This window comes from Mustelus asterias, chromosome X, assembly GCF_964213995.1.
Source record: "Mustelus asterias chromosome X, sMusAst1.hap1.1, whole genome shotgun sequence".
Taxonomy (NCBI): Eukaryota; Metazoa; Chordata; class Chondrichthyes; order Carcharhiniformes; family Triakidae; genus Mustelus; species Mustelus asterias.
Genome location: NC_135834.1, coordinates 12,267,877 through 12,288,257, shown reverse-complemented (window position 1 = coordinate 12,288,257; position 20,381 = coordinate 12,267,877). Strand labels below are relative to the sequence as shown.

The window sequence follows — 20,381 nt, the reverse complement described above, 5'->3', positions numbered from 1 at the left end:
CACAGTCAGAGGGTCAGTACTGAGGGAGTGCTGCACTGTCAGAGGGTCAGTACTGAGGGGGTGCTGCACTGTCAGAGGGTCAGTACTGAGGGAGTGCTGCACTGTCAGAGGGTCAGTACTGAGGGAGTGCCACACTGTACTGTCACAGGGTCAGTACTGATGGAGTGCCGCACTGTCAGAGGGTCAGTACTGAGGGAGTGCCGCATTATTGGAGGGTCAGTACTGAGGGGGTGCCGCACTGTCACAGGGTCAGTACTGAGGGAGTGCTGCTCTATTGGAGGGTCAGTACTGAGGGAGTGCCGCACTGCCAGAGGGTCAGTGCTGAGGGAGTGCCGCACTGTCACAAGGTCAGTACTGAGGGAGTGCTACACTGTCAGGGTCAGTACTGAGGGAGTGCTGCACTGTCAGAGGGTCAGTACTGAGGGAGTGCCGTACTGTCACAGGGTCAAGACTGAGAGAGTGCCGCACTGTCAGAGGGTCAGTACTGAGGGAGTGCCGCACTGTCAGAGGGTCAGTACTGATGGAGTGCCGCACTGTCAGAGGGTCAGTACTGATGGAGTGCCGCACTGTCAGAGGGTCAGTACTGATGGAGTGCCGCACTGTCAGAGGGTCAGTACTGAGGGAGTGCTGCACTGTCAGAGGGTCAGTACTGAGGGAGTGCCGCACTGTCAGAGGGTCAGTACTGAGGGAGTGCCACACTGTACTGTCACAGGGTCAGTACTGATGGAGTGCCGCACTGTCACAGGGTCAGTACTGATGGAGTGCCGCACTGTCAGAGGGTCAGTACTGAGGGAGTGCCGCACTATTGGAGGGTCAGTACTGAGGGGGTGTCGCACTGTCACAGGGTCAGTACTGAGGGAGTGCTGCTCTATTGGAGGGTCAGTGCTGAGGGAGTGCCGCACTGTCAGAGGGTCAGTGCTGAGGGAGTGCCGCACTGTCAGAGGGTCAGTGCTGAGGGAGTGCTGCACTGTCAGAGGGTCAGTACTGAGGGAGTGCTGCACTGTCACAGGGTCAGTACTGAGGGAGTGCCGTACTGTCACAGGGTCAGTACTGAGGGAGTGCTGCACTGTCGGAGGGTCAGTGCTGAGGGAGTGCTACACTGTCAGAGGGTCAGTACTGAGGGAGTGCTGCACTGTCAGAGGGACGGTACTGAGGGAGTGCTGCACTGTCAGAGGGTCAGTGCTGAGGGAGTGCCGCACTGTCAGAGGGTCAGTACTGAGGGAGTGCCGCACTGTCAGAGGTTCAGTGCTGAGGGAGTGCCGCACTGTCAGCGGGTCAGTGCTGAGGGAGTGCCGCACTGTCAGAGGGTCAGTGCTGAGGGAGTGCCGCACTGTCAGAGGGTCAGTACTGATGGAGTGCCGCACTGTCAGAGGGTCAGTGCTGAGGGAGTGCCGCACTGTCAGAGGGTCAGTACTGATGGAGTGTCGCACTGTCACAGGGTCAGTGCTGAGGGAGTGCTGCACTGTCAGAGGGTCAGTACTGAGGGAGTGCTGCACTGTCAGAGGGTCAGTGCTGAGGGAGTGCCGCACTGTCAGAGGGTCAGTGCTGAGGGAGTGCCGCACTGTCAGAGGGTCAGTGCTGAGGGAGTGCTGCACTGTCAGAGGGTCAGTACTGAGGGAGTGCTGCACTGTCACAGGGTCAGTACTGAGGGAGTGCCGTACTGTCACAGGGTCAGTACTGAGAGAGTGCCGCACTGTCAGAGGGTCAGTACTGAGGGAGTGCCGCACTGTCAGAGGGTCAGTACTGAGGGAGTGCTGCACTGTCGGAGGGTCAGTGCTGAGGGAGTGCCGCACTGTCAGAGGGTCAGTACTGAGGGAGTGCTGCACTGTCAGAGGGACGGTACTGAGGGAGTGCTGCACTGTCAGAGGGTCAGTGCTGAGGGAGTGCCGCACTGTCAGAGGGTCAGTACTGAGGGAGTGCCGCACTGTCAGAGGTTCAGTGCTGAGGGAGTGCCGCACTGTCAGCGGGTCAGTGCTGAGGGAGTGCCGCACTGTCAGAGGGTCAGTGCTGAGGGAGTGCCGCACTGTCAGAGGGTCAGTACTGATGGAGTGCCGCACTGTCAGAGGGTCAGTGCTGAGGGAGTGCCGCACTGTCAGAGGGTCAGTACTGATGGAGTGTCGCACTGTCACAGGGTCAGTGCTGAGGGAGTGCTGCACTGTTGGAGCTGCCATCTTTTGGATGAGACAAGGACCTGTCTAACACCTCAGATGGATTTGAAAGACCCCTTGGCACTATTTCAAAGATGAGCAGGGGAGCTCTGCCCAGTGTTCTGACCAATAGTTATCCTCAATCAGTCACTGAAACAGACTACCTGGGTCACTATTACTGTCTGTGGGAGTTTGCTGTGCGCAAATTGGCTGCTGTGTTTTCTACATTCCGACAGCGACCACACTTCAGAAAGTACTTAATTGGCTGTCAAACACTTTGGGACATCCTGATGTCATGAAAGGCATTATAGAAATGCAAATCTCTCTTTCTATTTGAGCGCTGCAATATCATTATGCATGTCAATGGCTGCTATCCAGCAAGTGGCTATGATGCCTTCATTATGTGACATTCCTGATGCCTGCATTTTGGACAGACAAAGCAATGCTAGATTAATGGACCTGAGGAGACCTGGGCTACTGTGTCCCCTCTCCCCCCGAAAAACATCTCAATAGCAGATGAGATTATGGGATGTTTACTGGTCCTCGGCCACTTCACCTTCCGGATGGTATAATTGTTCCCAATTTAGTTTTCACAAAGTTTAATGAGCCTCATGAGAATTGTGTGTAAATCAGGAATGCTCTTCCTTCCTCCACTTGCGGATCGAAAGGGACCCAGGTGACTGCATTGATTTGGGAGCGTGTGTTGTCCCTCCCCCCGCGTCTCCCTTCTGTCACTGGTCCACATTCATCCAACAGTACAACGCTCCAATTGCTGGCAAGCTGCCATGCTTAAAGGGTTGCTACATCAAAGGATATTATGTTTCCCAGCTAAGTGTGCCATGTTGGTTGAGCCATTTTGAGTGAGTTCTTCACGTACCAGTGGCCAGTTCAAACAGGGGAGGGTTTTGCCAAGGCTGGTCCATTGAACTTCCCAGCACAAGACATGATGTAGCACAATCTCTCTGTTGTTAGTCTGATGGAAAGTTCAAGCATGTATGTAATCTACACTACCATAAATAACCTTAATCCCACCCATTTAGTCTGTTGAGGGATCTGTCTGCAAAAGTGACCTCTCGGGATTATCACAGAAAATGCACAATTGATAAAAATCTTAGCCAAGCACATGCTTTGAACTTTACTTGCATCACTTGAACTGACAATACAAAGAATAGTGCACACAGCACTCGGTTTGCTGATACTCATGTATCTTGCTGTCTCCATTCTTCAAGCTTTTCTGAATGGATGTCCTTTTGTAAATACTGACACATTCCGCAAGGAACCCCCTTTGGAAAAAACAGGACTGGACTTTTCCTCCGGGGAACAGACACTCATTGGAATTTTCACAGAGCATGGAGATAGGCTTTGTGACCAAATAAGGGCAATGGGTGGCCTCTCAAAGCTGGAGGACCAATCAGAGGTTTTCCAACTTGAGAAGAGCCACAGACTGCATTGGAAGGTAAACAAGAAAGAGGGTGCTTCAAAATGGATGCACTCTCTCTCCTACTTTTCTAAATCTTGAAGTAAAAGGTAGATTCAGCAGCCAGACCACCTCTATGCTGGTGGAGGGAAGCCTTCCTACAGGACAGCCTGTGGCTGCTCTTGCACCCAGGTAGGCAGGTAGGCCTGCCAGGAGTATCAGCATCCCCTGGGTCCTGCCTGCTACTATGGGTACCTCCCTCGGCAGCTAAACTGCCTGCTACTGGAGTGGGAAAGCGGAGACCACCAGGAAAATTCCAGCCAATCTCCTTTAATTGGCCTTAACTCGGCCCTGAACAATTAGATCAATTGGATGCCTGCCCCATGGGAATGAGTAGCCCTGCCAGCCACGAACCTACCTTCACAGAAAAATAGCCAGTGCCAGGAAAGCGGAATGCCAGTGTTTTTGGGCCCTGCCTACTCTATTCGTGCCCCTTGGCAGAACCCATAAATTCAGCCCACAGTCTCAATTCCCCCAATGAAACGGGACAATCGTTGGCAAACTGCGGTTTTTCTTTTTTTGATCAGTATACAGAAAGAAGTACTGATATGTCAAGAATTATAGAGGACTTGAGAAGAAATGCGAATGCTTGGGACACTGGAAAGTTGGGTCTTCTCTTGTCTATCAATCTCGCACACTTGCATTTTCCACCAATCGACTACACAGAGGTGGAAGATCTAGCCCACTGCACTCCCTATGTGGTGGATCCAATCCTAGAGAGACAGAAATAAGATGATCTCTGGGACTCTCTTTGTACAGTGGGCAAAATCATCGTGCCATTCCGGCACAGGAGGAGGCCATTCAGCCCATTGAGTCCATGCGGCTCACTGAGTCCATGCCAGCGCCTGGCAACAGCAGGCTGAAAACACCCTATAGGCCCCGGGAAAGACATTTCTTTGCCTTGTTTCGGTACAACTCTGATCACTGATCCCTAACACGGGAACTTCTAACTGAGACATGCTGAAGAGAATTAGAGGCATTCACAGAAGAACAAATGATTCCTTTAGCTTCGTACAGGGTGAATTTTGCATGGCCTTGCCCTTGGGCATGGAGGGCAAATGGAGCTCGGAGCAGAGGGAATCCTGACACACTCCAGAAATTAGGAGTACTATGAATCAGGTGCACTGACCTTTGACCCCTGTTCTCCTGACGATACTTCCTTCAAGCAAGGCTCGGGAGAGCAGCGCCTCAAATTACCCTGCGATTTGCTGCCTATTACCAGCCAAAGATCATCGCATTGCGTTTTCTGTCTGGAATCTGGGGCTGAAATGTGGACATGATGTGGAGATGCCGGCGTTGGACTGGGATAAACACCAGGTTAAAGTCCGTTTAGTGGCGTTTGCTACCAAATAAACCTGGTGGACTTTAACCTGGTGTTGTTAGACTCCTTGCTGAAATGTGGAGAGAGGCCTTTTGAGAGTTGAACCCAGGTCCCTGTGGTTCAGAGGTCAGTGTCAAGGCAACATGGGATCCCCGACCGTTTTTACAATTGTAATATTGGTAATATCCAGTCAGTGGCTCAGTCTTAGACATGTTCTTCCATCTTTGCCTTTTCAGGTGAAATGTTACCATAAGCAATACAAAAACCCGGAGCGTGATGTTGTTTTCCGAGTACAGTTCCATACTTGTGCTATCCATGGCACCCAGCTCTGGTTTGGAAAGGATGAACTGGATGATGCTTACGGAGGTCAGTGGGAATTTTCAGGAACAACAGTATCCCTATCTGCCCTGGTCTTGTGGAGCAACACTTAAAATGCTCCATGTTCAATCCCATCATTATGCTTAATACCTCGCTCATAAGGACCAAATTGTTTTTCAATTAAAAGGAACAGTTATCTGGCCAATTTTAAGATCCTTTCCTTCTTTTATCTTGCCATCTCTGGCAAGGTATTCCCAAGAAGATCATTTAATTTTCGCTACTATTAGCATAGTCAGGGTGGGTCACCAGCACTGAAAATGCTTCATCCTAGAGTTGTTGTGCTCCAGTTCCTCCCAAGGCTCTTAGTCTGAAGAAAAATTAATGAATATGTTTCTGCTTCAAAGGGGGCCATTTCCAAGCAGCAATGGTAATTGATTCCCCATAACATTCATGACCTTGTATCTCGAGCTCCCCAAGCCTAAAGACCTCAAATGGATCCCTTCCCAGCTGAGCACTGGTGAGAGTTGTGTTCAGGCCTCAAAAGAGCGAAATTCTTGGAGTAGGCCCATCCACGTCAGGGCAAGAGCTGAGACAAGGCAGAGGTGGGGTGGATAGATGGTAGCCTCTAAAAAATGAAGAGGAATCTGGATCTTTCAGGCCTTCCTTAGCAATGAGAAAGTGCAAAGACGCAGCCTGGATTAGATCAGTGGCTGACTGTGGGGAATTAAAGCTCATATGTTCACCTAAGTGTTCTCTTGGCTAAATGATAGCAGTTTGTGGATCTAAGCCCTCACTCCTGGACTGGAGCACATAATCCAGGTTGCCATCCTGACCCAGTTTGGTCCTGGGAATAAGACAGGCAAAGGCTCACCTGCTTTCTCAGAGCGGATACTATTTGTAAAAGAGTTCTCTTCAGTGTCCTGGCCAACATTTCCCCTTCAAACAATGCGACCAGAAAATAAAAACAGAAAATGCTGGAAAATCTCAGCAGGTCTGACAGCATCTGTGGAGAGAGAGTAGAGCCACGTTTCGAGTCTGGATGACCCTTCGTCAGAGCTGATGAAGGGTCATCTAGACTGGAAACGTTGGCAGTATCCGCAGTATTTTGCTTTTACCAGAAAATAGTCATTTTAACTGACCGGTGATTGTGAGATCTTGCTGTGCGCACAATGGCTGCTGCTTTACCTGCATAACAATGGATAATGCTCAATTCAAAGTAGTTTGTTGTATGTGAAGCATTTTGAGACATTTTTAGAGAGAAGTGATCAAGTGCTTTAGTAATACGCAAGGTGTTCCATTGGGTGTTTACTGAGGGAATGCTCTATTGGCCGAGGTGCTATTCCAAGGATGAAAGATGAAAGTGAGGTTTTGCCTGCCTGTGCTGGTTGGGGGATGTTTAAGATCCTGTTGCATTTATTAAAAGCAGAGCAAAGAATTCTTATGGTGTCTTGGCTAACAGTCTTCCCTCAAACACTTTCTCATTGCTAAGGAGGCTAATGGTCCTATCTCATCAGCACTGCTAACACTTCAGCACAGCCACTTTAGGAAGGAAGTGGGCTTTTGACTCTATGACTCTAAACGTCACCACCAAATCATATTATTAACTGGTTTGTTGCTGTGGGGACCTTGCCTTGCGCAGAATGGCTGCCGCATTTGCCTACAAAGCCACTGCAACTGCATTTCAAAGTGATTCATTGTGTAGAAGCGCTAAAAGCTGTCCTATGATGCAATATAAACCCAAGCCTGCCTTCTAAAAAGTGGGATTTTGCTCTGTGGTATCAAACGCCGTTTATCACAGATTGGGATTGAAGCCATTTCCATCAGTTAGTGCCAACCCGTTCACCCCCCACCCCCCACAATTCTGCCCCTCATTTCCCCATCCCCCATCCCATCACTACTGCCCTCCACCCCACAACCCCTCCACTCCCCCCTCCTATCTCACCAGCACTGCTAACACTTCAGCACAGCCACTTTAGGAAGGAAGTGGGCTTTTGTGACACAATGAATACGGCGGAGTCTTCCCTTCTGGGCTGGAGTCGCAGAATATTTTTAAAATGTTGCATGAAAGGGTTTATATTCCACTCCGAGGTTATGAGGCAGGGGGTGCAGCAGCTCAAATGACTGCAATCTTAGAGTGGAGAGCACGTCAGCTTTTAAACCCATCAATATAGATTTTGCATTTTGTAAAAAGAAATCTTCCAATGATTAGAGAGCCTGTGGTTCAGATTCGTGCTGTGTTCATTGCCTATCTCTGACTGTCTTACAATCTTCATTGCGTGTACCTGTGTTAATGTAGTGGAGCCCCGGCTTCAGCAGAGTATAATGTCTTTATAGTCTGAATGTTTGAGCATAGAATACACAGCCCACAAGGTTATGGATTAGGTGAGGACAAAGAACAGTACAACACAGGAACAGGCCTTTTGGCCCACCAAGTCTGTGCCGACACAGATGCCTCCACTAGGCATAGAATCTGCTTCCACTACCTCCTCTGGCAGCGTGTTCCAGACATTCACCACCCTCTGTGTGAAAAACTTGCCCCTTACATCTCTTTTAAATTTTCCCCCTCTCACTTTCAACCTATGCCCCCAAATAATTGACCCTTCGACCCTGGGAAAAAGACTCTGACTATCCATTGACGAAGAAATATTGACGGGAATTTAAAAGTGGAGAACGTGCACAATATAACAAGAGGGAGGGTGTTCATCAAGTTTGGTTCAAGGTTAGTGAAGATTCAGTGTGCTGCAAATCTTCAGTGACTGAACTGTCGGTGGTGACTCTTGTTCTCGTCTCTTCTTAGACGACAGGTTCCCACGTGACGCTGCAGTGGAGTTTGTTTTTTCTTCAGGTCCTGAAAAAACGAAAGGTGAGCAATCTAGTAGCACTTGAGAACTTCGAAACAAGATACTGTTTCAAAAATAGATCTGTGCATGCTGAAAATCTAAAATGCAAAGGCTTGAAAAGAGAATCGACGTGGCAGGAAAAAGTGCTATATCAATGCCAATCTTCCCTTTTTCAATGTGTCAACTGTACTGCCTCTGTCAGAACACAGTTTGATGCCAGATTATAGTATTTTGGGTGAACCGAACAAAATAAACTAACAACGTGAGGGACAAGTTCAAAGGCAGCCCCTTAAAGGGGAACTGCAACTAACAAAAAACAAATCTCACAGGAAACTTACAATATCAAATAAAAATATGATTCAAGGGGTCAATAAAACACCACAATGCCTACTAGGCATGGAAGGCCTTGGTTGTGCCAGTGGACACCATGTGTTCCCTCTCGAAGGACATCCGGCTGCGAACATAGCAGATACTAGTTGGATCTCTTCATTGACCTATGCATTTCTTAGTTCATGGGTGGGTCTCTGTTGGTCAATCGATCTTATTGTGGACAAGGCAGCCAGCTGACTTGACGAGGACATATTAATGGCAGCACTCAACCCTTCTCCTCTTCCCATCTACAGATGGAGACCATTTGAAGAATGACTCTACAGTGACTGTGGATTACAACACATCTGATCCCACTGTCCGGTGGGATTCTTATGAGAACTTCAACCTTCACCATGAGGATGGCCTGGAAGGTATTGGAATGGAACTCAGAATTTGTTTGCTTGTTGCTGTCTTCAATTTGTGTTCATCGAGTTCTTCATTAAGCTTGATCCAACAACAACAAATTATTGCATTTATATAGCACCTTTAACATAATATATCCCATGGGCACTTCTCAGCAGCATTATTAAATTATGACACTAAGTCATATAAGGTGCTAAAGGTTGTGAGTTTGGAAGGTGTTATCGAAGGAGTCTTGCTGAGTTGCTGCAGTGCATCCTGTGGATGGTACACACTGCTGCCACTGCGTCGGTGGTGGAGGGAGTGAATGTTGAAGGTGGTTGATGGGCTGCTTTGTCCTGGACAGTGTCGAGCTTCTGAGTGTTGTTGGAGCTGCATTCAGCCAGGCAAGTAGAGAGTATTCCATCACACTCTTGACTTGTGCCTTGCAGATGGTGGACAGGCTTGGGGTGGTGGGGGGTGGCATGGAACAGGAGGTGAGTTACTCTCCACAGAATTCCCAGACTCTGACCTGCCCTGGTAGCCACAGTATCTATATGACTGGTCCAGTTCAGTTTCTTGCCAATAGTAACCACCAGGATTTTAATTTGCCAGCTTCCCTAATGAAGAAAATTGATACAATAGAATAGGCACTTTTAAAGTAGATATTGGCATTCCCCAGAACCCAAGAAAACAACAGGGCAAAATTAATAAATTTCTCATGGAATCATAGGTGTTGGCAACATCTGAAACCTAAATGATTATTTCAGTTGGTGCATCCTCCGTGTAACTCAGTTTGTGTCAGTGTCATCGTACACTGAGTGAATCCAGAGTCACCTCTGGGCCATTCCCCCCGTATCTGCTTCTCCTGCTTCTGAGCTTGCTTTGTGTCCTAATCTGATTGGCACAAGGTCAGAAGCGGGGGAAAAAAATGCACACAAACAAGTCGTGCCCCTGTAAAGAATGGCAATCATCTAATCTTGTAATCCCTGCAGTTCCGGGTGCAGCTGAGCTCAAGAAGGCTGAATATATCGAAGTGCCTGAGAACTGCTTCATGTCACAGAGCCAAGGCACGTCTGTTAGATTGTTTCAGAGTCCAAACAGTGCAAGCAGCGAGCTCTTATTCTAAGCTGCCGTCCTGTGAAAAGCCCTAAATCCCTGTTAGTGGGGGAACTGGTGCATTTTACTGCAATTCAATTAAAAAAGGCACTATCAATTCATTGGATAGGATTAGGAATGCTTTATAACTGTAGTATGTTTTGCCAAGGGTCAGTCAGTTCCAGATCAGGTGAGTCCAAAATCATGGCTTACATTAAACTGGATGGCATCATCATTCTAGGTTGGAAGTATCTCTTCTTCATCAGTGAAGAACAACTTTGATTTATCAATCTTTTTGACAACAACTTTGATTTATGTAGCATCTTTGTTAAGGTTTGTCAATTACGTTGTTATGGTGAAGAGAAACAGGTGATGGGTATTAATGTCTTTTGAGTACATATAAATAGGGGGCAGCTGGGACACTGGGTGGAATGAGAGCAGAGCAGTGAGACTGAACAAGTCAATACACTCTCCCAATAAAGACAAACTCTGTATCTTGGTTTTGGCTTCACCAACCGGTTTGAGCACCTTTAACATAATGAAACGTCTCAAGGTTTCACAGCAGATTATAAAACAAAATATGATGCTGAACCACATAAGGAGATATTAGGTCAGATGACCAGAAGCTTGGTCAAAGAGGTTGGTTTTAAAGTGTGTCTTAAAGGAGGAGAGTGAGATAGAGAAGTTCAGTGAGGGAATTCCTGAGCTTGGGACCCAGGCAGCTGAAGGCACAGCTGCCAATAATGGAGCAATTTAGAATTGGGGATGTTCAAGAGGCCAGAGTTAGAGGAGTGCAGAAATCTCAGAGGGGATTACAGAGATAGGGAGGGGTGAAGCCGTGGAGGGATTTGAAAACAAGGATGATAATTTTAAAATCAAGACATTGCTAGACCAGGAGCCAGTGTAGGTCAGCAAGCGCAGTGGGTGAGAGGGGAACGGGACTTGGTGTGAGTTAGGTCATGAGCAGCAGAGCTTTGGATGACCTCAAGTTTACAGAGGGTAGAATGTGGGAGAGTAACCAGGAGTGAGTCGGAATAGTCAAGTCTGGATATAAAGCATGGTGAGTGGTGATAGAAATTCAACCACTTTCAAACCGTTTGGAAGTAATGTTTGTAAGGATATATTTCAATATGAGCAGGAAGGGAATAGTTTGAACACACTGGCCTTCCCTTTTAGTCTTTACTAACTGCGAGCAGTCACAATTAGGAACAGAGGAATTAGGAGCAGAAGTAGGCAATTCAACTCTTTGAGCCTCCTCCGCCATTCAATCAGATCATGACTGATCTCTCCTTGGTCTCAAATCCACCTCCCCACTTGTTCCTCGTATCCCTTTAACCTGTTTTTTTATTAGAAATATATCTATCTCCTTGAAATCATTTAATGATTCAGACTCCACCGCGCTATGGGGCAGCGAGTTCCACAAACTCACCACCCTCGGCGAGAAGTAGTTCCTCCTCATCTCAATTTTAAATCTACTGCCTCTCAACCTATATCTGTGGCCTCTCGTTCTAAATTGCCCCACAAGAGGAAACATTTGGTTTACATTTACTTTATTAATCCCTTTTAGTATTTTATATACCTCGATCAGATCCCCTCTCATCCTTCTAAACTCCAGCGAGTACAAGCCCAAACTGTTCAATCTCTCCTCATACGTCAACCCTTTCATCCCCGGAATCAATCTGGTGAACCTCCTCTGAACCGCCTCCAATGCCGCAACATCCTTCCTCAAAACTGGACACAATACTCCAGATGTGGTCTCATCAACACCCTATACAATTGCAACAACACTTCTCTACTTTTATTCCCCAGTCCTTTTGCAATTAATGCCAATATTCCATTTATCTTTTTTATTACATGCTGTACCTGCATATTGACTTTCTGCGATTCATGAACATAGACACCCAGATCCTGCTGCCCAGACGCATTTTGAATCTGCTTTCCATTTAGATAATAACTTACCTTTCTATTTTTTCTGCCAAAATGGATAGCCTCACACTTAGAATGTGGCCTCTGTTTTCACGTAGGAACTGAGGCAGCCAATTTGTGCAGAACAGGCTCCCACAAATAGCAATGTGATTATGACCATACCTAAAAATAAGGAGCAGGAGTAGGCCACTCAAGCCTGCTCCGCCATTCAGTAAGATCATGGCTGGTCTGAGTGTAACTTGAACCTCACCTTCCTGCCCACCCCAGATAACCTTTCACCCCCTTGTTAATCAATAATCTATCTAGCTCCACCTTAAAAATATTCAAAGACTCTGCTTCCACTGCCTTTTGACGAAACGTTTCAAAGACTCACGACCCTCAGAGAAAAAAATTCTCCTTGTCTCTGTCTTAAATGGGCGACCCTTTATTTTTAAACAGTGACCCCAGTTCTAGAATCTCCCATAAGAAGAAATATCTTTTCTACATCCATCCTGTCAAGACCCCTCAGGATCTTATGTGTTTCAATCATGTTGCCTCTTACGATTCTAAACTGCAGTGGATAGAAGCCAAAATCATCCAACCTTTCCTCATGAGACAGCCCGTTCATTCCATAATTGAGTAAACCTTCTCTGAACTGCTTCCAATGCATTTACATTCTTCTTTAAATAAGGAAACCAATACTGCACACAGTACTCCAGATGTGGTCTCACCAGTGCCTTGTATAACTGAAGCGTAACCTCCCTATTTTTATAGTCAATTCCCCTCACAATAAACAATAACATTCTATTAGCTTTCCTAATGACTTGCTGTACTTGGATACTAACTTCTTGTGATTCATGCACTAGGACACCCAGATCCCTCTGCATCTCTGCAACTTTCACCATTTAGATAATATGCTTTTTTATTCTCCTGCCAAAATGGACAATTTCACATTACACATTCATGACCACGTCATCTGTTTTGTGATGTTGGTTGAGGGATAAATGTTGGCCACGACACCAGGGAGCTCGAGGAACCTGCTCTTCTTAAAAACGGCACCCAGGGATCTTTTACGTCCACCTGTGAATGTCTCATCTGAAAGACTCTTTGACAGTTCAGCTATCCCTCAGTACTGCACTGGAGTGTCAGCCTAGATTTTGGTGCTCAAGGCTTTGGAGTGAGAAGCTGTCTGAGTGAGATTGCCAATTAGGGGAGACTTGGGTCAGTTTGCCTATTGAAGAGCAGGTTACATGTCGCCCAGATCATTCCAAGAAGAGGTCTTGCAGGTAGAAAACAAAGGAGACTTTTGATCACACCAGACTGGCTGAATTCAAACTCAGATGGCAGAGAAGTGCCCAAATTTCCATGTTGCCCAGTCAGTCCCTCCATCCAACATATAATTACAAATCACTTAACACAAATATTATCCTTCATCTGAGCAGAAACTTCATTGTAACCACTGATTTAAAAAATACATATATCTCCTTCCCTTACACATCTGTGTTGACAAGAACAGCAGCCAAGAGTAACATCCATGAGTTCGAAAGAGTGTGTACACATGCCTGATTGCAGCCAGGAAACTGGAGACAAAATGCTTCCAGGATAGATCAAGTTTAATCTCCTGTCCATAAATTTGCTTCTGTCAACACACCTGGGGAACATGCAATCAGAACCCAGTGGACCAAAGTGGATTTCTTTGCACGGCAACCCTATACCTTTTCAAAGCAAGGCCCAAAGTTTGGTTGCTCTATCATTCTGGAATCTACATTTGTAACCACAGGGGACGGTGGAAGTTAAAAGAACCTTTATTACTGAGTGCCTGCAAGATGATGAGTTTAGCTGGGAGATCAGCCTAGAATTAGTAGCAAAAGGCCAGAGGTAAATGTATCACACGCACAACAAAAACAGAAAATGCTGGAAAATCTCCGCTGGTCTGACGACATCTGTGGAGAGAGAATAGAGCCAACGTTTGTCAGAGGTAAATGTATTTTGACCTCTTCCTGTCACTGAACTAGTTATGCATTTTGAGGGATTGGATTAATATTTAGTCCCTCTTGATTTATGCCAGGATGATTTTTTATTTATTCACTTGCAGGATGTGGGTGTTGTTAGCAAGGCCAGTATTTATTATCCATCCCTAATTGTCCCTTGAGAAGGTGGTGGTGAGCTGACTTCTTCAACCGCAGCAATCCATATGGTGTACCACAGTGCTGTTAGGGAATGAGTTTCAGGATTTTGACACCGTGGCAGTGAAGGAACGGCGATATATTCCCAAGTCAGGATGGTGAGGGGCTTGGAGGGGAACTTGCAGGTGGTGGTGTTCCCATGTATCTGCTGCCCTTGTCCTTCTAGATGGAAGTGGCCATGGGTTTGGAAGTTTAAAGAACCTTTGCTGCCTATGGAACCTTGGTGAATTGCCATAGAAACCATAGAAAAGTTACAGCACAGAAGGAGGCCATTCAGCCCATTTTGTACATGCCAGCCAGAGGACACCTAGGTGCCGTTTCTAATCCCACCTTCCTGCACCCAGCCCATAGCCCTGTAGCTTCCAGCACTTAAGGTGCAGATCCAGGTACTTTTTCAAGGAGTTTAGGGCCTCTGCCTCCTACACCAACTCGGGCAGCGAATTCCAGACACCCACCACCCTCTGCATTAAAAAAGGTTCTTCCTCTTCCAATTGCTGGAGTACAACTTGTAGATGGTACACATTGCTGCTACTTTGCATCAGGGGTACATCTTATAGGTCAAGGTAAAATTGCCATAGTCCCAGATGACCATAGACTACTCTCCCCTTTGAGAGGGAGAGCTGACTAGTAGTGATTTAACCTGAGGATCACCCTAACTGTGTTATATATAAAAAACACATTTATAATATATAGTGACTGTTAGATATTAGCACCTGCCTGTCTTAATCCTGGATGTATAGGATAGATTTTAAATGTATAAATATGGATTTTATCTAATATGTAACTTCAATGTAATTCTGCCACAGCACTAACTATAACGCTTTCCTTTTTGTAAGGAGTACCACACACACGAGGCCCACTCGATGGAAGTCTCTATGCCAAAGTGAAGAAAAGAAGTCCCAGCACTGGCACCGCCAATGGTAGCCCATTAAGTGTTGTGTCCGTCCACTGTGGGCACACCTTGTCTGTCAGCACAGACTCTGGTCATTCCACTGCTTCGGTGAAGACAGAAGAGCACAGTATCAGCACAAGGCAAACTCCATCACAAATGGAGAAGGAGCAGTTGGATCAGCTTCTCAGTGGGTTTGGAATGGCCGCAGTGAAGAACATGCACATGCACAATGTGGCTGCACAACCTGGGACAGCCTCACAGAGTCGTGCCAATGGGCGACCTGTCCTCAATGAAAGGGAGACTGACATTCTGGATGATGATGACAGCTGTGAGATGAATCGATTTGCCACTTTACCGAGGAACATTCATCACACTGCTCATCCCTATCCTTTCAAGGCCAGCCATCAATCACCAGAACGCAGAATACCTGGATATAGCCACAGTCCTGATGAGATTCGAAACAATATCTACTATAGGCCTGATTTAACTCTGGACCAACGAAGACCCATGTATGAAAGGAACATGCCACAAATGAATGACATGGGGCTGGAGGGTAGGCCGCATGATTCTTATGCCCATGTGAGAAACATAGACAGCCTTCATCACCAGGCCACAATGTTAGAAAGAATGAACTACCAAAGGCCACGCAATGAAGTACTTCAGGTGTACTCGCCTGTGTTCCATCAGTATCCTTGTGCAGAGAGAATGCCTCAAGGTCCTATTCATCGAGTAAGACATCGAGATGATGTCCAGAGAGATCATGAGCTGAAAACAAGCAGGAACCGACTACTTGATTATCGCCAGGTGGAAGGTCTCCTCGAAGGACAGCATGTACAGTTTCTTGAGCAAGACCCGTCTGAGATTATTTCACACGGTTGTGCCTGTCGGAATTGTTCCTTAAAAATGTCAGAAGAGGAGCTCGAGAGATCAGCAGCAGCGTTTAACACACTGAAACTGGATCATGACTCCTTGTACCAGCACCCTTGTCCTCCTGATCCAGATATGTGGCAGCATGAGCATTTGAAGCCACATTTGGTAAACCACCCTATAAGAAATGGTCAGGCACCTCCGCCACTTCCTTTACTGATGCCTGAACATTCATATAGCCAGTACCCAAGAGGGCACGGATACAGCCCATTCAGTTATAACCATGTACCTGCCAATATTCCAATACCAGCACCAATGGTGCACACATATCCCTCTCAGATATCACCCTCCTCTCACGGACAGCTTCAGAGAGGTATGGAAGGATCTCCTGAATCACTTGCTCATTTCCTAAGGTATCCGGAATTAAAATACAACCCAGATTATCAACAACATTCACACTGTAGTTGTCCATACGATCATTATCAGGAGCAGCACTGTGCCAACAGAAACTGTGAAGGCTTCCCAGGTAGTCCACTCATGTCATCTTCAGTGCTGGGGTCTACTGCTCAAGGCCCACAGAGGTCTGGTTCTACATCGCCAGGGGCTCTGAGTTTATCTCAGCTTCCATCGAGAAAGCCAAGTATCTGTGACCGAGCGGCGAGAACAGCAGATGAAGATCAGCAAAGCAGAGAAGCCACGCTTCCACACCAATCAGCTGGTGAGTAGTGACCAAGGTAAACCACGAGCCTTGGCTGTTTGTTATTATTTAAATTAATTATAAATGTCTCTCGGAGGCTTCTTGAGGATCTCTGACTGATAACTAGATTCTAAAGCAACCGGATATTTCTCACATCTAATATCCTAGATCATTATGATTTGTACAGGTGTCCTGAATTGATGTGAACTGTTGGGATCTCGTAGAACCAGTTGCATTGTCGCTGATAAATGGGGGAAAAATGTTATTGTGAGGGGTTACAAAATTTGTCCCGGGGGTTATTTTGACAAAGTAAAATGAAAGCAATCATTTGCCACAGGATGTTAGAAGGCTAGATTTTTTTTGTTGAACAGTAAAAGGCCATTTGTGCTTGAGAAGTTTGGTATTATTTGTTAACCTCACTTCATCTCAGTATATTCCTCAATCCCTTCCCTCTCCAGAAACACACAGCTGCTTCTTAAATCCATTTCGACTGTACTTCAGTGACTTTCCCTGGTAACTTATTCGACAAATTTACTACCTTCTGTGAATAAAGAATATAGGGTACTGTTGAATTCTCTTCCTGGGTTTAATTTTCCAAATATTGACTCAGGATGGGTGGAAATTCAATATGAAACGTCCTTATTTTTAATTGGTGCTTCCTGGTATTTAAACATCATACCAAAGCCAACAATTTGTCCAATTGATCAATCCCCTTCATAAGTTTGAAAACTCTTTGTCTTCCATTTCCAAAGAGAGCCAGCCCATCCTTAATCTATCTTTAAGTTAGATTCCTGGGTGGGATTTTCCGGCCTTCCCACTGGTAGGATCATCCAGTCCCGCCAAAGGTGATCCTGTGGCAAGTTCCCCAGCAGCAACATGAGTGAGCCACGTAAAATGCCATAGACATCGGCAGGACCAGAAGATCCTGCTGGCAGCCAATGCGAGCCACCTCTACTGCCGGAAACATGCTGGGGGTGGGGAAGCTAGTTTTTTGAATCACTCAGTTCTAACCACATTGGTGCTCATTTTGTTTTCCCCTTTGGCTGCAGTCACTTTCAGTCGTGTGTGCATGTGTGTTAGACGGCCCTCTGACAGCTAACATGTTAATGCTATCCAGAACATCTACAAGACCCCTTTCTACTCCTGCCAACCCTTTCCCTTTAACTCTCTGAGGACATGATTTTCCTCCCTGTTTCGACAGTGTCTGCAGCTCCGTTAGTTTTACAATGTCACGTCAAAAAGCACCAGGTTCCACTGGTACTACAAATTAAAGAACAATCATCTCATTCTTTTGGCCCCACCCATTGTGCTCAATAAATAGCAATAGTGTCAGAATAATTTATTGAAACCTGGTTTCATTTAAGCCAGACTTATTTAAAGACCATATTGTACCCAAGTGCAGTCAGGGTTTATAGGCTGCAGTTTTAACAATCTACATCGATATATTATTAAAAATCACACACAGGGTATTGTTCCCAAACCTTGTTTTCTGATTGTCATTATTTTTGCATCAATATTTATGATTGTAATTTGTTATGTCAACAGCCCCCATTCAATTTCGCTAAACCAACTGTCAGTGTAGTTTCAGCCACTGGGTGACACCGTAAAGCATGTTTCACAACTGCCGCTCCCAACTCCATTCCCATGTAGCATTCCACAAACCATTCACTGGCAGCTATGATGTATTCATTGAAGCACACCCATTGACTGGAAAATCAATGGCTGACCCATCTATGTCGACCTGGGAAGTTAGAACCAAATTTTACAGTAATTAGACAATTAGTTGCCTGAAGTTGAAGCTTCCACCCCCATGTGGGAGGAAGTTCCATCGCCTAGAGCTGTCAGCCAATCAGGTTGCGGGCAGCTCTGCAGTCCCAGCAGCACCAGTGGGAGTAGTGGCCATTGCTGGGACTGCAAAAGGCCCCAATGATGAAGAGCAATGGAGGCTGGATACAAAACTGTTTTTCTGGAGCCAGTCAGACAAGTCCTGACTGGGCGAGGAATGTGGGGTGGTAGCAGGGGTGGTCCTTGGGGATGGGAGGAGGCCATTAATTGGCCACTTTGAGGGCCTCCATTGGCCCAAAGGGGAAGGCAGATGACCTGACGCCTACCTTGTTCAGGTAAGACACCAACAGAGATGGGTAAGTGATGGACATGATAACCTCTGCTTTGCCAGCTAATTTTATGCCCCACTGTTGCCTGCCAACCCACTCCTGGGGTTTGGTGTGTTCATTTCTTGCTAATTATGTTGTTATGGTTTGTTAATGTCATGTCAGTTACATTGGTGTTTGTTAATGTCAGTTACATTGTTATGGTTAAGAGAAACAGGTGATGGGTATTCGTTGAGCACTTGTAAATGCGGGGGGGGGCAGCTGGGGGATACTGGGGGGAGTGGAGGAGAGCAGTGAGACTGGACAAGTCGATAAACTTTCTCAATGAAGAAAAGCCCTGTGTCTTTGTTTTGGCTTCACCAACTGGCTTAAATCCTATCAACAGGGTGGAGGTAAAATTCTTTATCTGTCCTTGAGCTGTTGTCACTTACAAAGACCGGGCACATGTGCATAAGAATGACTTTGGTGCTGTTAGCTTACATTCCCCTGGCTGTTATTTTTATACTGGCATTGGCACACTTTAAATATACGTCTCACTTTAAGGTGAAATCCCCCAGAGCTATCAGCTAGGAAGAATCTCCATATTCAGGACAGGAGAGAATTGAGGAAGAAATAATAAAAGCACTTGCTCACATCAAAGCATTCATCAGGACAGACAAATACATTGCTTCTGTTATTACACATGTGTGGCCATGCAGGTTGTAATTATCTTCATCAGAAATTGTTAAAGACTTACCTAAAACAGAGATAAAGGTAACGCACTAAGCACATGTTGTCTTCACTTCTCTTAGATGTCCAACTCAACATTGATCCAGCATCCCAGGGGAAAGAAACTTCTGTGTCTCTCAGTCCTGGAGAACTTCAGAATCCTGAGATTCAGCGGAAACACCATCGCGAAGGCATGGTAATCTGCACATCTGTAACTCACGTGACTGAACCATCGTCCCCTGTATACACAAGCAGCCCTGTGTCTAAAACTGAAAGGTATGTTTCTTGTTTTGTCACACTGAGGTGCACTTTGGAAACTTAATTGGAAACTTTTTTGTATTTGTTCAAGGGATGTGGGTGTCACTGGCTAGGCCAGCATTTGTTGCCCCTTGAGAAAGTGGTGGTGAGCTGCCTCCTTGAACTGCTGCAGCCCCTGTGGAGTAGATACACCCACAGTACTGTTAGGGAGAGAGTTCCAGGATTTTGATCCAGCAACAGTGAAGGAAAGGTGATATAATTCCAAGTCAAGATGGTGAGTGACTTGGAGGGAACTTCCAGGTGGAGATGTTCCCAGGTTTCTGCTGCTTCTAGGAGGTAAGTGTTGCAGGTTTGGAATGTGCTGTCGAAGGAGCCTTGGTGAGTTGCTGAAGTACAGGTTAGGACTGCCTGAGTTTGGATAGTTAGGAAGAAAAGATCATGAATAATATGCTTCTCTCTCTATCTGCACAATGTGAAAACAAAGAGTCATTCACTGTCTTCCACTCTAACTCTCTCTCTCTCCAGGCTGGTAGGACTGCTGGCCTCCTCAGTCCTGCTACTATCTTCAAACATGAACTTAGCATCACCTAACCGCCATCCCCTAAATTACCTTACCTACACTCCTACTCTTTCCAGTCTTGGTGGTACCCTCTTCATAAACACCTCACTCTAGGCTCTTTGCAGTCATATTGTTAGCGAAGGTGGCCGTCTGGATAGCAGATCTGCCCATCCGTTGAAATGCCAGTGTATTTGGTGCCCTTTTTTTTGAATGAGGAGCATAGATAGCATTGCTGAGAAGCTCTGGGAAATAATGTGAAATTTGCATTCTTAAAAATAATGTAGCAAGA

At 46.1% G+C, this 20,381-nt stretch overlaps 1 protein-coding gene across 1 annotated transcript in view; it reads left to right on the top strand.

The window, feature by feature from the left end:
• The window catches only part of LOC144481848 (tensin-2-like), a 159,115-nt gene extending 139,518 nt beyond the window's left edge, over positions 1-19,597 (top strand). Inside the window, exons 15-19 of the mRNA XM_078200999.1 lie at positions 5,182-5,311; positions 8,061-8,126; positions 8,727-8,843; positions 14,837-16,477; positions 19,359-19,597. Coding sequence (XP_078057125.1) covers positions 5,182-5,311; positions 8,061-8,126; positions 8,727-8,843; positions 14,837-16,477; positions 19,359-19,597 — 2,193 coding nt within the window. The remainder of the gene's footprint in view (positions 1-5,181; positions 5,312-8,060; positions 8,127-8,726; positions 8,844-14,836; positions 16,478-19,358) is intronic.
• Positions 19,598-20,381: the final 784 nt, after the last annotated feature.